The 14,694-nt window shown below is 44.9% G+C and overlaps 1 protein-coding gene across 1 annotated transcript; it reads left to right on the top strand.

Annotated features, from left to right (window-relative positions):
* The first annotated feature begins 1,177 nt into the window (after positions 1 to 1,177).
* On the top strand, positions 1,178 to 9,760 carry LOC144810565 (uncharacterized). Its single transcript, XM_078673793.1, has 2 exons — positions 1,178 to 5,460; positions 8,200 to 9,760. The coding sequence occupies exon 1, from the start codon at positions 1,998 to 2,000 to the stop codon at positions 4,392 to 4,394; it is 2,397 nt and encodes a 798-aa protein (XP_078529919.1). The 5' UTR covers positions 1,178 to 1,997; the 3' UTR covers positions 4,395 to 5,460; positions 8,200 to 9,760.
* Positions 9,761 to 14,694: the final 4,934 nt, after the last annotated feature.

Below are 14,694 nucleotides of genomic sequence, written 5' to 3'. Positions count from 1 at the left end.
TAGAATTAAGTAACTATGTGCAAACAGAACAGCATTTGTTGTCACTATGGCAAAAGTGTGGGTTTTCAACAATTGAAGCAGACCGGGTTAAAGAAATACCAAATGCCACTACTTCTAGACGGGCTGCTGCTCTGCTGTGTATGTGGACGCACCGCCAAGTAAATATTGATATAAATACGTTGAAAAAACTGTTTATCGCCTCCAAGCCTCAAGGCCTTTTTGTCAAACTGGGGGAAGGAACAGACAACGAACAAATAACTAGTAGCGCATTGACTGAGGAGGAGATTTTGTTGCTTACTGAGGAAGAAAGGAAAAGACAGAGATTAAATGCAACTAGTGAATTTAATTCCTGGGTCTCAGATAGAGCCAGCAATGAGAACAGCCACCAAACATTGGGACAAAACATCCAGTCTGCAGGGCCTGTTTCTCCTGCACCTCAATTCTCATCCCCTCTTCCAGCAACTTCAATTTACCCATCACTTTCAGGCCCCTACAATCAGTGTGAAAGACATAACACACCTGAGCAAGCACTGGCTTCACAACAAAGCTTAGCACGTGTACCTTATTTCCACATATCCCTGGAAGGTGATTTAACTAGGGTACCTGACATACCAACTAACCCCAGAGAGGGCAGTTTTAGAACACCAGTCTTGAATGGGCACTTATCCTTAGGAGGGGACATGCTACATGCTTTTGAATCCCCAGCCCAACCTTCCACTTTTGGTCTGAGTGAAGATTTAGGGCTGAGTGCAAAAGAGATAAAAGATGAGGAGGAACATGAGCAGTTGACACACCTGAGGAAAGAGGCAGATGAGTTCCAAGAAGAAGTAAACACTGATAGGGAGGAAATACAACGCTCCATTAATAAACTACAGGATAAGCTAGAGAGAAGGGAACGGCTGATACATATACGGTCACAAACACGGACCCTAAAGGGAAAGGGTGAGAACTCATATACTGATGACATACTATTGAACACTAAAATAACTGCACCAAAAATAGTGTTGGGGGGGACAGCCATGCTAAAACCATGGACCCCCTTGGAGGCAACCCAAATGACTAAGGACGCGCCTGACCCACTGACTGCCAGTGTAAAATATTATGAGTGGCTTCATAAAATATGTATTGCCTATACCCCCCTCCCTCGAGATGTAGAAATGCTATTAAAAATAGGATATGGGAGCAGATGGTCTTTAGTAAAAAGTGCATTCCAAATCCCGCAGGAAAGGGATTGGACCATACTGACTAATAATATGGATGTCACAGAAAATAGATTGATTCATTGGTTAGAGTCTATCAGGGACACAATTAATGGGCTAGCAGTTAAACATGGTGATTTTTCTCAAGTCACTGCCACGTTGCAGAAGCCAGGTGAGTCAGTGGCTGATTACATCTTAAGGTACAATGAAGCATGGGATAACAGTGCAGGGGTACCACGCACCACAGAGGCCTATAAGGTATTGGCTACGCAAACGCTTATGAATGGATTGCTAGCTTCTGTGGCCCACAGTTGTAAATTACGCAACCCTGATTGGTCCACTAAAGGATATAACGAGTTGTGCACGCTTCTCATAACTATGGAAAGAGATGGTATTTTTAAGGTAAGGAAGGACATCACTAAAAATGACAAAGGAATGATGTTGCAGCAAATACAAAGAGAGGAGGAGCCAGAGGGAATGTACTATCAGGGGGCACAGCAAAGACAGGATAATGGACAAGGATACCAGAGGAGAGACAAGAGTAGGGATCGGTGCTATAATTGCCAGAGGTATGGGCACTGGGCACGCAATTGTAGAAATAATAGAGGTAGAAGGGACTGGAATGAGAGAAGTGACCAGTATAATAAAAATGATAGAAACAGGAATGAAAGGTTTGATAGAAATGAGACCCAGCCATCTGCACCACCCATGCCCAGAGACCTGAAGCAGACCCAGCACTCCCTGAGGAATCCTTTCCAGGAGCAACATGGATCAGCATAGGACAACGCGGAGAGAGAGATGGGACAAACTGCAGCAACCAGAGCCCAGTGCTTTATGATGAAGGTATCCGAGACACCAGAGGAGAATCCCATGTTTCAAATTAAGATAGGAGATAAAGAGATCGATTTCCTAATAGACAGTGGTGCAACCCTATCCGCAGTAAGAAACAAGTTGGGTCCTGGTAGTGGTGAAACAGTCACTACTATAGCGGTAAATGGAATGATGATGCATGAAGAATTGTCAGAACCCCTACCAGTTTCTGTTGATGACTTCACAATGACCCATCAGTTTCTGCTGTCACCAGATGCACCCATCAATTTGCTGGGGAGAGACCTCCTCTGTAAATTGCATGCAACATTATATTTTTCACAAAATGGGATTTACTTACAAGTACCTGAGAACAGGTTAGAATTGGCTAATAGAGCACTTACTGCTTGCAAATTAAGTGAGGACTCTGTGTTATGTGCACCCCCTGTCTTCTCTCTCTCTCCAACACGTTACCAATGGACTCCATTACATGGAGATTTTTATGAAAACATGTTTCAAGAACTGTTTAAATACAGCCCTGACATTGAGAGTGAATTGGTCACTCATTTAGTGCAGTTGACATTAGTACCTGAGCCCATGCACTGTACTGCAGCATTTTTCACAGGAGCAGTGCCTGAATGGTACACCTACAGGGCAGACAAACATTTGCACTGGACAATGGAGTTGTTTGAGCACACATTATATGTAGGAAAAGAAGGGTGTGCAGTGAGCATTAAACTGGGACCACAGGAAATGAGATTATTTCAAGTGCCAGATTCTGAACCACATGTATCCATAGCTGTAGCACCAGGTTACTACCCTAAGGATTTGGGCCCAATGGTCAAACGCCTTCAGGACTTACCTAGAACAAAGGATTTTACATTTCCTTTAGGACTGGTGTCTGTGTTAGGAGATGGAGAAGGGTGGTGTTGGACGTTGTGTATGAACAGAAAGGACAGGACTGCAGTTTTTGACAAACTTGAAGGGAATATGGCTTTACAGCTGACTAAAAATAAAATCCTAGAGCAAGTGAACTCAGAGGTCTGGGCAAAACACAAAAATGAGGCAGGATTATTGAAAACATGCCCTCCCCATAAAGTGACACTTAAAGAGAATGCTGAATTACCTTATGTCCGTCAGTATAGGCTGTCACCTCAGGCTGAGGAGGGAATAAAACCTGTGATTGAATCTCTCTTGCAGCAAGGTATCATTAAAAAGACATCCAGCCCCTGTAATAGTCCTATCATTCCATTACCCAAGGGCAATACTGGGCAGTATAGGTTCATACAGGACTTACGACAGATAAACAACATTGTGGTTCCCTTAGCACCTGTTGTGCCTGACACCAATACAATATTATCTTCCATACCTGTAGAGGCAGAGTACTTTTCAGTCATTGATCTCTCCTCTGCATTTTTCAGTATTAGAGTCCATCCAGAGAGCGAGTACCTTTTTGCTTTCACAGTGAAAGATACCCAATATACTTTCAGAAGACTGGCAAAAGGCTATACTGAGAGTCCCACGGTCTATGCGCAGGCAGTAAAGAGAGACCTGGATAGCCTACACCTGGAAGGAGGTAGCATCATCTTACAGTACGCTGATGATCTACTTGTGGCATCTCCATCCCTTGAAGCTTGTGAAAAAGACACTGTAGCGCTGCTGAATCACCTCCAGGAGAGAGGACACAAAGCTTCATTGTCAAAATTCCAGTGCTGCCAAAAAGAGGTGACTTACCTGGGTTATGTGGTATCCAAAGGAACACGCCGCATATCACCTGACAGGATAAAAATGATTCAGGGCATGCAGCCTCCGTCCACCAAGAAAGGAATGCTGTCATTCCTGGGCATGATGAACTACTGCCGCCAGTGGATCCCTGAGTACAGATCCTATTATGCCATCCTGCGACAATGTACACTACAAGATGCTCCCAACAACATTGTATGGACTAATGAACTTGCAAACTGTTTTAAGAAACTGAAAGAGACTTTGTGTACTGCGCCAGCCCTGGGGCTGCCTGATTACAAACTGCCCTTCCATCTCTATGTGTCAGAGCTAAATGGCATTGCAAATGGTGTGCTGACACAGCAGCATGGCTCTGGAAAAAGACCTGTGGCATACTACTCCGTGACTTTGCCTGCAGCAGTAACTGGGCATCCAGCTTGCTTGAGAGCAGTGGCATCAGCAGCTGTGATGGTAGAGAGGACGGCTCCCATTGTGTTGGACTACCCTATGTGCCACATTCGGTACAGTTGTTGTTGTCATCTGCAGCAACACAAACTTTTTCGGCAGCCAGGCAAACAGGTTATGAGGTCACTCTGTTGTCTAACACCAATATCACCATTAAAAGATGCCCACCTGTTAATTTGGCAACATTATTACCTCCACTAGGTGATTCAGATGAGACCCCTGACCATGACTGTGTTGAAATTGTAGAGACATGCACCACACCCAGACCAGACTTGCAGCAAACACCATTAGAAAAAACTGACTATGAATGGTACACTGATGGTTCCTCCAGCAGACTAACAGACACAGATTACAGAGCAGGGTATGCTATAACAACAGTAGACACCATAATTGAAAGTGCAGCCCTCCCACCTGGCACATCTGCCCAGCAAGCCGAGCTGTATGCTGTCACAAGGGCATGCATCCTAGCTGAAGGGAAAGATGTTAATATTTACACTGATTCACGTTATGCCTTTGGAGTTGTCCATGATTTTGGCCAGCTGTGGCAGTATCGTGGTTTCATTACAGCAGCAGAACGCCCCATTCAAAATGGCCCCTTAGTAAAGAATTTACTACAGGCAATACTACTGCCCAACAGAATAGCAGTAATAAAATGTGAGGCACATACAGGAGCTAATACTGAGATAGCCAGAGGTAACGCGATGGCTGACACAGCAGCAAAAGAGAGCATGTTACAGCCAGTACAGATGGTGCCTTCAATGGCAAAAAGTATTCCAAAAATACAGCTGATTCAGAGACAATTGTTGCTAGCTGATGTGAAAGAAGCACAATGGTCTGCACCTCCAGAGGAAGAAAGAGCGTGGAGTGATGCTGGATGTGAGCCAAATGATGAGGGATTGTGGGTACACCAGGATGGGAGGCCTGTGGCCCCACGCAGTATGTTCCTGCCCCTTACAAGGCTTGCCCATGGACCCACTCACATGGCTCAAGGAGGGATGAATGCTTTGATTAGACAAGAATGGTTTGCACCAGGGATAACAGCTTTCACTGCACAATTCTGCTCCCAATGTCTTGTCTGTGCCCAACATGCTAAAGGTCGGTCCCCCGCTACCCATGATCACTTGCCAGTACCAGAGGGTCCCTTTACCAACCTTCAAATAGACTTCGCCTACATGCCCCCAGTGAATGGATTCAAATATTTGTTGGTATGTGTGGATCAGTTTTCAAAATGGGTGGAGGCGTTTGCCACTAGGAAGAATGATGCAGTGTGAGAAGTTGGCCTGATGTGCAGTGCTCACTATTCTAGTGATCACTATATATCAGTCCAAACAACCCTTATTGATGATTGGTTGTAAGTCAACCTTATAGACCAGCTATCCTAGTAGCATGGATACGAGCAGTCTGAGGCTAAGACTCTAGAGGGCGTGTTAAGCCAGCTGTTTTACCATCACATTACCCCTTGAACACCCAGTGAAAGGACACCACACAAGTGTTATGAAAATAAACAGTGTATTTATTAGAATCACAACAGCCCTGTACTCTTTATGAGGACAGGGTGCTAGGCACACAACAAAACTCTTACGAAAATACTTAAGTTAGCACAGTATATACAAATGCCCGAGGGGCACGAAAAACCATATACTCTAAAAGTGGAATGCGAATTACTAGCAGGTAAGTAACAATTCTCAGAGGCTTTAGAAATGCTAGGCCTACAATACTAAACACTCAGGTTAGGAACAGGAGGCCTAGGGACACCACGTGCAGAGTGGGAACTCTCACGCGTAAGGCGGGAAAAAGCCTATGGAAGCTAGAACTCACAAAGTTACTGTTCTCGGGCGAACCCGACTAGGTAGGTCGAAAACGACAGTGGATCTGGACCCTTGGATAGTGAGGCTATGCTGGGGCACCGAAATGCCGAAGTTACCTAGCCCAGGGGCTGCGGCTGCATAGGTCTGAAAAGACGTCGGGATTCCTCGTTGACGAACCAGGAGCCTGAAGAAAAGTTGCTGGCAGGCGGCCAGTGAAGAAAAGTTCGAAGGGATCCAAGCCTGGATCAGGGAAGAAGAAACCTGAAAGCAGAGGGGACCAAGTTCTTGAATCACTAGCCAGTGATTAAGTGGGCACCAGGATGGCACCGGGCGAAGTCACTGCAGTCAGGTGAGTGGGCGCTGCTGGGCTCTGTAGTCTCACGGACCAGGAGGCGTTGTCGGCGACCAGGATGGAGGTACGAGCTGTCCCACGATGGATGATGCTTTCGACGTTGCTGGACCCAGGATTGGGGCAACAAGTCTTGGCAAATTCAAGCCCACGCGGTGGACCTAAAATGGTGTCTGGAGTGGACCAGGAGGGTCCGGGGTGCTCCTCTTTTGGAAGGGAGCAAGGGCCAGTCTGGAGCAACCAGACCAGCAGCAGTGATGTCGTCGGGCGTCGTCAGGAAGGCCACAAGCCAGCGGGCTAGTAGCCAAACAACGCGGTGAGCAGCAAAAAGCAGAAGGGCCCCACGCAGATCGTGGAGATGCTGGGAGGCTGGACTTCGGTGCTGGAGCTGCTCAGGGTCGGGGCTTCTTGGTCCCCAAAGCACTCACCAGAGGATCCCTCGGCGGTCGTGCTGGAAAGAAGTCGTGCAGTCTTGAAGATGGCCGGTCCCTCGAGGTCTCGTCGCACCCACGGTTCTCAGCTTGGCTGTAGAGGTGGGTAGAGGTCAGAGGTGCCAGGGAAGCCGGTTCTCGTCGAGCTGGGCAGTCGGATTCCGGAGGAAGGACTTGCAGCAGACCGCAGTGTTCTTAAGATGGTGCCTGCGGATGCAGGGTGACTACTCCTTAGTCACAAGGGAGAATCTTGAAGAAGAAATCTTGATGTCCTTTCGTAGAAAGTCGTGTCTTGATTCCAAAGATGATCTAATTTGGAAGGGGGCCTGCTCCTACCTTTATCTGGGAAAAGGGGGCTGGCACGCGACTAAGTCCTGCCCTATGGGTGGGACCAGGAGGGGGGTGGTTACACCCCTCTCCTTTGGCGGGCTTTCCCCAGGCCAGGGGCTGGAGTGCCCCTGGAACTGGTTTCAGCCGGCCTATGCACAGTGAGCACCGGGGTGCCACTTGCAGTCACCTTCCTCTGTAGCCCTGCCTACCTGGAATACACAAAACCCTGTCTGGGACGGTGCTGGCACCGCCCCTGGCAGGAAACCCTTTGTCCTTGCCTCCTGCTCTGGGAGGACTCCCAGCAGCAGGAGGGCAGACTTGTGTCTCGGTGGCAGCATCCATTTTGTGGAGCTGAGGCTATGTCTGACTTTAACCGGGGTTACAGGTTACATACATGTCGTGTCCCTCTAGAAGGGTGGAATGCTAACCCCGTCGCCAGAATTGGCGAGGGGTTAGTATTCCAATTCGTATGACACCTTACTCAACATGTTTTGATAAAGCGATACCAGAGTTGGCATATAACCGCGAGGATTATAATGCACTTAAGAGTATATGGTATGCGATATCATGGAAAAGGCTATGGGATGGATCCCGAAAGCCGCAGACAGGCTCAGCTCATGCCAGAGCACTATCTCACACGATTCCAAGCACTCTGCCTTCAGGATTGTTAAGGCCTGCCATAGGAGTGACTGATAGGAGATCTGTGTGTCCATTTTTAGGGTTAGATATAGGTATACTATATCTAAAGCAAAGGGTGATTACACCACCTTGCCCCAGCTGTCAAGCAGCCAGTTGTGTCAGATTTGGATGGCCAGCCAGGGGTGGCATAATACATGCTGCAGCCCCTGGTAGGCCCTGGGTACACCTATGCCCTGGGTACCTAAGGTACACTGTACAGGGACTGATAAGGTGACTCAGTATCCAATTAGATATGTACCTAAGGTACATGGAATCCATTTTACAGAGAGAGCAGTAGGCCTGGGGTCCTGAATAGCAGGGCCCCAGGTCAACTAAGTCAGAAAACCAGCAAAACACCAGGCAAAAAGTTGGGGGCAACCATAGTCAGGGATCTACCTTCCTACATGCAGCAACTGTTGTGCGATGCTTGATGAATGATATAATACCCCGATTTGGGGTTCCCCAGAGCATAAACAGTGACAGAGGGGGTGAATTTGTTGCTGCCATTGTGGAAAAGATGTGCGAGTGTTTGGGAATAGAGTGGAAACTGCATGCCCCTTACCACCCACAAAGTTCAGGGCAGGTGGAGAGAATGAACTCCACAATAAAACATAAATTAGCCAAAACAACTGATGCAACAGGCCTGAAATGGCCAGAAGCGCTGCCTTTGGTGCTGCATGCCATAAGAGCAACACCATCTAGAACAACTCTCTTGTCCCCACATGAGGTATTGATGGGGCGGCCTATGTCGGTGGGGTTGAGGTTGCCTCTCACAGCATCCCAAGCAGCACTGCTGTGGACGGATGAGCAGATTTCTGACTATGCTGTACAATTATCAGTGGTATTGAGGCATCACCATCTCCAGGTGAAGGAAGCTTTGCCTCATCCTTCCTTAGAACAAACACACCCTTTTAAACCTGGCGACATGGTCATGGTGAGAAAAATTAAAAATGTTTCTCTTACTTCTAGGTGTACTGGACCCCACGTTGTGCTCCTGGTTACCAGAACATCACTAAAGGTGGAGGGACGTCCCGAGTGGCTGCACGGAACACGATGCAGAGCTGCACCCACAACGCCTGAGGCAGAGTCACCTTTAACAGATGAGCAACGGCCAAAAGTGGAGCAGCGCGAAACACAGGACAAGGGGGAGACAGACCAGACCTTTCCTAACAACAACGCTGAGGGTCCTTCATCAAGTGTCCCAGGAACGGTGACACCAACTGATGCTGATGAGTGAAGCACGCAGGGCAGGTCCGTGAAACCGCCCCTGAACAAGACGACTACGGACCAGGAGGAGAAGCAGATGACAGCACGCCACAAGAACTTTCATTATTGACACTTACAGAAAGTACCCTGGAACTGAGACAGAAAGGCACTGCCTAACAACATTTTAAATTCTGAAAGTGACATTTACCACTGTCCAGAAAATGCATTGCATTATGCTAACAATATTTTTGAGTACCATAATTATGTGTGTGCTACCTGTACTGCAACAACCTGCTGACCATCCCCTCATTGCAGTACATGAGAAAGTTGCCCAGGCTTTAGGTCTTCAAAATTGCTGGATTTGTAGAGAGTTATCCAGACACCCCAGCGACCCTATTGGCCTTTATGAAACGCCTGTGCCTATACAAAATTATGCGCAAGGAATAGGATGCCTCATATCCAATGTAACATGGGATTGTGGAGAAGGAAGGATTGGATGGTACCCACGGTGTACCATACTGCCAAATATTCAAGCCCAATACCAAGTGTCTCCTACAGTAGAATACAAAGACAAGGAAAAAGCATTTCCTGTATGTTTAAAGCATCGTGTTTCAGGATATAACCCAGCTTCGCAATACTTAGGACATTTAAAAAGTAGCCAGTGTCCTAACATATTAGAATTTGATAATATCACAGGGAATTGGAACATAAAAGACAGACAGTTAGTAAGTAGGAACTGGACAGCTAAGGTACGGGGAAAACAAGTAAACTATACTTTGCATTACTGGAACATCACTGTAGATGGAGAGACACTGTTAGTAACACCTGATGGTCTTCTATATGATCCATTTATTGAGCAAAAGAATAAGCATGCTAGGGCACCAAATGTGATTTCTAAAATATTAGAATACCCCTTATGGTCAGCTCGCTGCTCATACATGGCACCATGGGCAAATGTTACGCTTATAAATTCCTCATGGATTGATTACAAATGGTGTGATCAATTCCAAAACACTTTCCCTGAAGGGGTAGGCCTTCCACTCAGTAAATATCACACATTAGACACACAGTTACAGGGCGGAATGTATTTTGTTTGTGGCACTAAAGCATACAAGGTGCTTCCCCGGCACTGGGAAGGCATGTGTGCTATTTCTTACCTTACACCAAACATTTCAGTCGTGCCACGCATTGCAGCCTATGAGCCACTAAATTTGGGGAGTTTTGCTCATAGATATAAAAGAGATATACATGCACCTATTCTGGAAACTAGACGGGGCCTATTCTTTGAACTAATGCGTATATTTATTCTGGATATGGGGTATATGATTTAGAATTGGCTCTAGTTAATATGTCTGCTGAGCTAGCTGTAGCATTCAATGCAACAAGAGATGCACTTCAACAGTTGCAGATGGAAATTAACTCAGTAGCTGCCATGACTATTCAACATCGGATTGCACTTGACCTCCTGACACTACAACAAGGAGGACTGTGCATTTTATTAAATTCCTCCTGCTGTTATTTTTTAAACAAAAGTGGGAACATAGCAAGGGATGTGGCACAAATTAAGAATGCAGTTCAAATATTCCGTGGAGCAGGGAAAATTACAGATTCTGATGACTGGTCCTGGCTATGGTCATGGCTACCGACAGGATGGTTAAAGCACTTACTTTTAGCACTACTGGGTATCTTTTTAACAATAGTGATATTTTTGTGTTGTCTTCAGTGTTGCTGCTCCATGGTACAGCAATGGTGTACTAAAAGCATCCATTCAATTTCCGTAGTTAAAATTCTACCTCCTACCGAGCAGGAGCTAGCCTACAAATATCTCCAAATACAACAGGATGTAGAGAAAGCACACAAAGAAACATTTCAATTAATGGCTATAGAGATATAATATAAAAGCATTAAGTATTAGTATATCATTTTATCCATGTAGAAAAATGAATACGGCTTGGATGGGTCTACGCCAATATATGCATGTTATTTAAACACTGTGTGATGCTAGTCAAAGATAAGTAAATTTTCGATATTTCTACCATATGTATATATTCATATTTTTCTTACAATGGTATTTGATATTGCTATCAAAAAGGAGGGATATTGTGGGGAAAAAGATATCTCAATTCCATATTCTCCTCCACACTATCTCAGACCTTCTGAGCTAACCGCTCTGACCACGCTGCTTGCTCTGTGCTCCTGAACACCCCTCCCCTTAGAAATCTATTAACTCCTGACCCCATGACCTGTAGTGCCCTCATTGACACGTCATAGGTTAACAGCTGTGGAAAGCCTCTGAATCTTGCAGGATGGCTTAAACTTGCTTTCTGGTCCCTCGTGCCCATATATTGCTCTATGTTCTGGGCCTGCATGGCACTTCTATTTGTATATGTACAACCGTATTTGGCCTTGGCCACATCTTATGAGTTTACTGATGACTGCACTTTCTGCCCTATATATTCTGCTGTGACTATTCATGAGGGGCAGAAGAAGCTTGTTCCAAGACGTGACACTGCGTCTGCATTCTGCCTTGGCATGCCAATAAACGGACAAAGGTGCAAGAACATTTCCTGTGTTTTGGGAGGCAGCTGTGGTTTATTTGCCCTGTGTTGCTCTGCGGAGGGTTGGAGGATTTATTGCCCAACTTAATGGATTTATTACCTAACAATCTGCAGGTCACAAACTCAGTTTTCCAGGCATCGGAGATTGGAAAATAATGTATGATGAAAGAGTGTATCAGTAACAACTGTCATTTACAACTTTAAAAACATAAAAAATATTGTATGAAAAAAAAGCTATTGCCTGCTTCCCCATCACCACCTAAAGTCTTCCTTCACTTTCACCCACATACTCTGTCCCCCATCATCACCCACAGTAATCAAATGTTACTCATTTATGGGTCTTTCATCACATAATACTTCTGGGACCTAATTTACAAAATGGTTTAATAGTTGCAAACCCTCGGATTTGGGAAATCTGAGGGTTTGTAATCGCTAAAACACTTTTTGTCAAGTACTAAATCAAAGTAACAATCCAAAAATGTGTTTTGATTTAGTAAGTGGGAAGTGGTGGGCCGAACTAGCAGAATTTGAATACACAGAGGTATTGTACTGTAATTGCATTTAGATAGCAGCTACTACCCCTGACGAGGCATTGAAGCGCTTTTGCGGCGAGTAGTAATTTGAAAGGTGGATAAGTTAGTCAGTTATTTAGATTTAGAAGAATAGAAGAGGGTAAGAGGTTTGCATTTATTTAGTGCTTGCTACCCCTGATGGGGTGTTGAAGCGTTTTTTTGGTGAGTAGCACGCTACTCTGGAACTCATAAAGGATTTAGTATTGAGTTAGTATAGTAAAATAAGAAAGTAATTTGAGTGCTGGATATGTTATTCAGTTATTTGGATAGAGAAGGGTAGCGGAGGGATAGAAGAGGGGAAGAGGTTTGCATTTATGTAGGGCTTGCTAACCCTGATGAGGTGTTAAAGTGTTTTTTCGGCGCTTAGCAGGCTACTCTGGAACCCATAAAGGATTAGTGGTGAATTAGTATAGTGAAATATGAAATTTTAGAAGTGGACATGTTAGTCTGTTATTTTGATTGAAGAGGATAGTGGAACATAAATAACCTGTGAGATCCCACGAAGTTTCTGCAATGGACGTAAATAGACATGTACTGTGATTTAGTGCAGGGAACACGCTCCCAGTGCAAAAACAATAGTGCAAATGGTACCACGCAGTGAGCCAGAGGGTTCAGCTGCTCAAGTTGATTTTACTGCTGTTTGAGTCCATTTTTTTCACGAGCTGCAGCCTTCAGATTGCAAACGGTTGCAACTGCCTGAGACAACCCGTGTTAGGAAATTGTCACCGCATGTACCCCTAGCGACTGGAAATCACGTTGGTGGGCACCAAATCTTGCTCACCAAATTACCGTTACAGTGCATGGCTCGTCTGCCTTCCAAAGGATGCGGCTGATACAAAGTTCCTTTAAAGTCTTTCAGGAGAACTTTATCACAGATTTCAAGCTATACATTTTACAGGTTACAAGCTAATGCTAAGTAGATGGCTTAAGTGCCAGTTCCTGAGGGGATGGGGATGATACTGACCTTACGCAAACAAGCATTGGCAAAACCAATAGGTCTCTGCAATGCACAAGCTATTGGTGTTGCCAATGTCTCTTGGAATGTTACATGGCTAAAATCACGGGAAAAAAGTACTGTGACAAGAACAGCGCTGGCCAAGTCATAGTGTTTTTTTTTGTCTGGCAGATGGACGGGACAAGGAACACAAATTGCGGGTTTGGTATGGTAGGTACTCTTGCTCTGATCTGCATTGTGAATTATGTGCAGCCCTCCCATACTCACTTTATATCGCATTGCTGCTTTGTTTTTTGCAAAGCAGCTGCTCATAATAATGTTTCAAATGGCATAAGCCTTGCTAATTCCACATAAAAAAAACAACATACACACAACTGCATGGCTGGGTTATATTAACTTCTCTGCCTACACCATGGAAAACGTGGAATGTCACAACGAAAAAGGACATTGGTCTATTTGAAGAAGTCTACAGATCAGTAGAGCCTCTGTGTTTGGAGGCATTACATGGAGGCACAATACACACCCCCGCCCTATGGTACCCCAACCTTGATACCAGGTGCATCTATATAATGAAGAAGGAAAATTAATATTTCAATTGAACTAAGGGCCATATGTATCATCATCACCATTTGCTATTTCTAAATAGCGATTTTTAAGGAATCGCTATTTAGAAATCGCAAAATGGTATGTATGTAGGAAATCGCTTCTTTTTAGCGATTCCTTAACATTCCTAAATTGCGATTAGCAAATTGCTAATCGGAAATTTCCCATTCATTTCTATGGGCCAGGAGGCCCATAGGAATGAAGGGGATATTTGCGATTAGCAATTTGCTAATCGCAATTTAGGAATATTTTCAAGGGCATTTTTGGGTTAATTTTTCTTTGCTACATTGCATTTAAGGAATCACGAAATTTGCGATTCCTTAAGTGCAATCGCAAAATAAGGAATGGCAAATTTTGCGATTCCTTATTTTGCAGCCAAAATGTTTCATACATAACATTTAGCAAATTAGCATTCGCAAAGGCCGAAATTCTGCGAATTTCGGCCTTTGCGAGTGCTAATTTGCTTGATACATATGGCCCTAAGTCCCAAGTTCCTCCTGTGGCCACTCGGTCTGTCCTGATTGTGTCTTCATTTTTTCTCCTTGCCCTCTTGTGCATTCCATGCCTCCTGTACTTCCCATGTACACCTGAAAACACTGTGCTTCCCACTATGCCATGGATGTCGCCTCGCCAAAATTCAAGGAGTAGCATAAGCAGCATCACTCATTTCTCTTGGTCTTCAAAGGAAAAAGTATGTTTCACCTTGAAAAGGAAGATATAATGCTGCTTGGAACCTAAATTATTTCCACACACGGTTATAATTTAATGGCCCACCTACAGTCACAGAGAAATCCAACATAGAGGGTGTGGTAAATTAATTCAATATTACCTCATCTCAGAATTTCTATACTTAATAATCATTCAAAGCAAAGAGAGGAGTCCGTGGTGCTCGAGTAAAAAAAAGGTCCAGTAACTCGAGTTAAGGGGAGAGCTCCAGCACCAAGCTGGTACAGGAGTGGTCTGCAGCTTTATTCACACATCAGAATATTTATACAGTTTTCAGTCAATATG

The sequence above is a fragment of the Lissotriton helveticus genome, chromosome 1_1 (genome assembly GCF_964261635.1).
Source record: "Lissotriton helveticus chromosome 1_1, aLisHel1.1, whole genome shotgun sequence".
NCBI lineage: Eukaryota > Metazoa > Chordata > Amphibia > Caudata > Salamandridae > Lissotriton > Lissotriton helveticus.
This window is presented reverse-complemented; position numbering and strand designations above follow the sequence as displayed.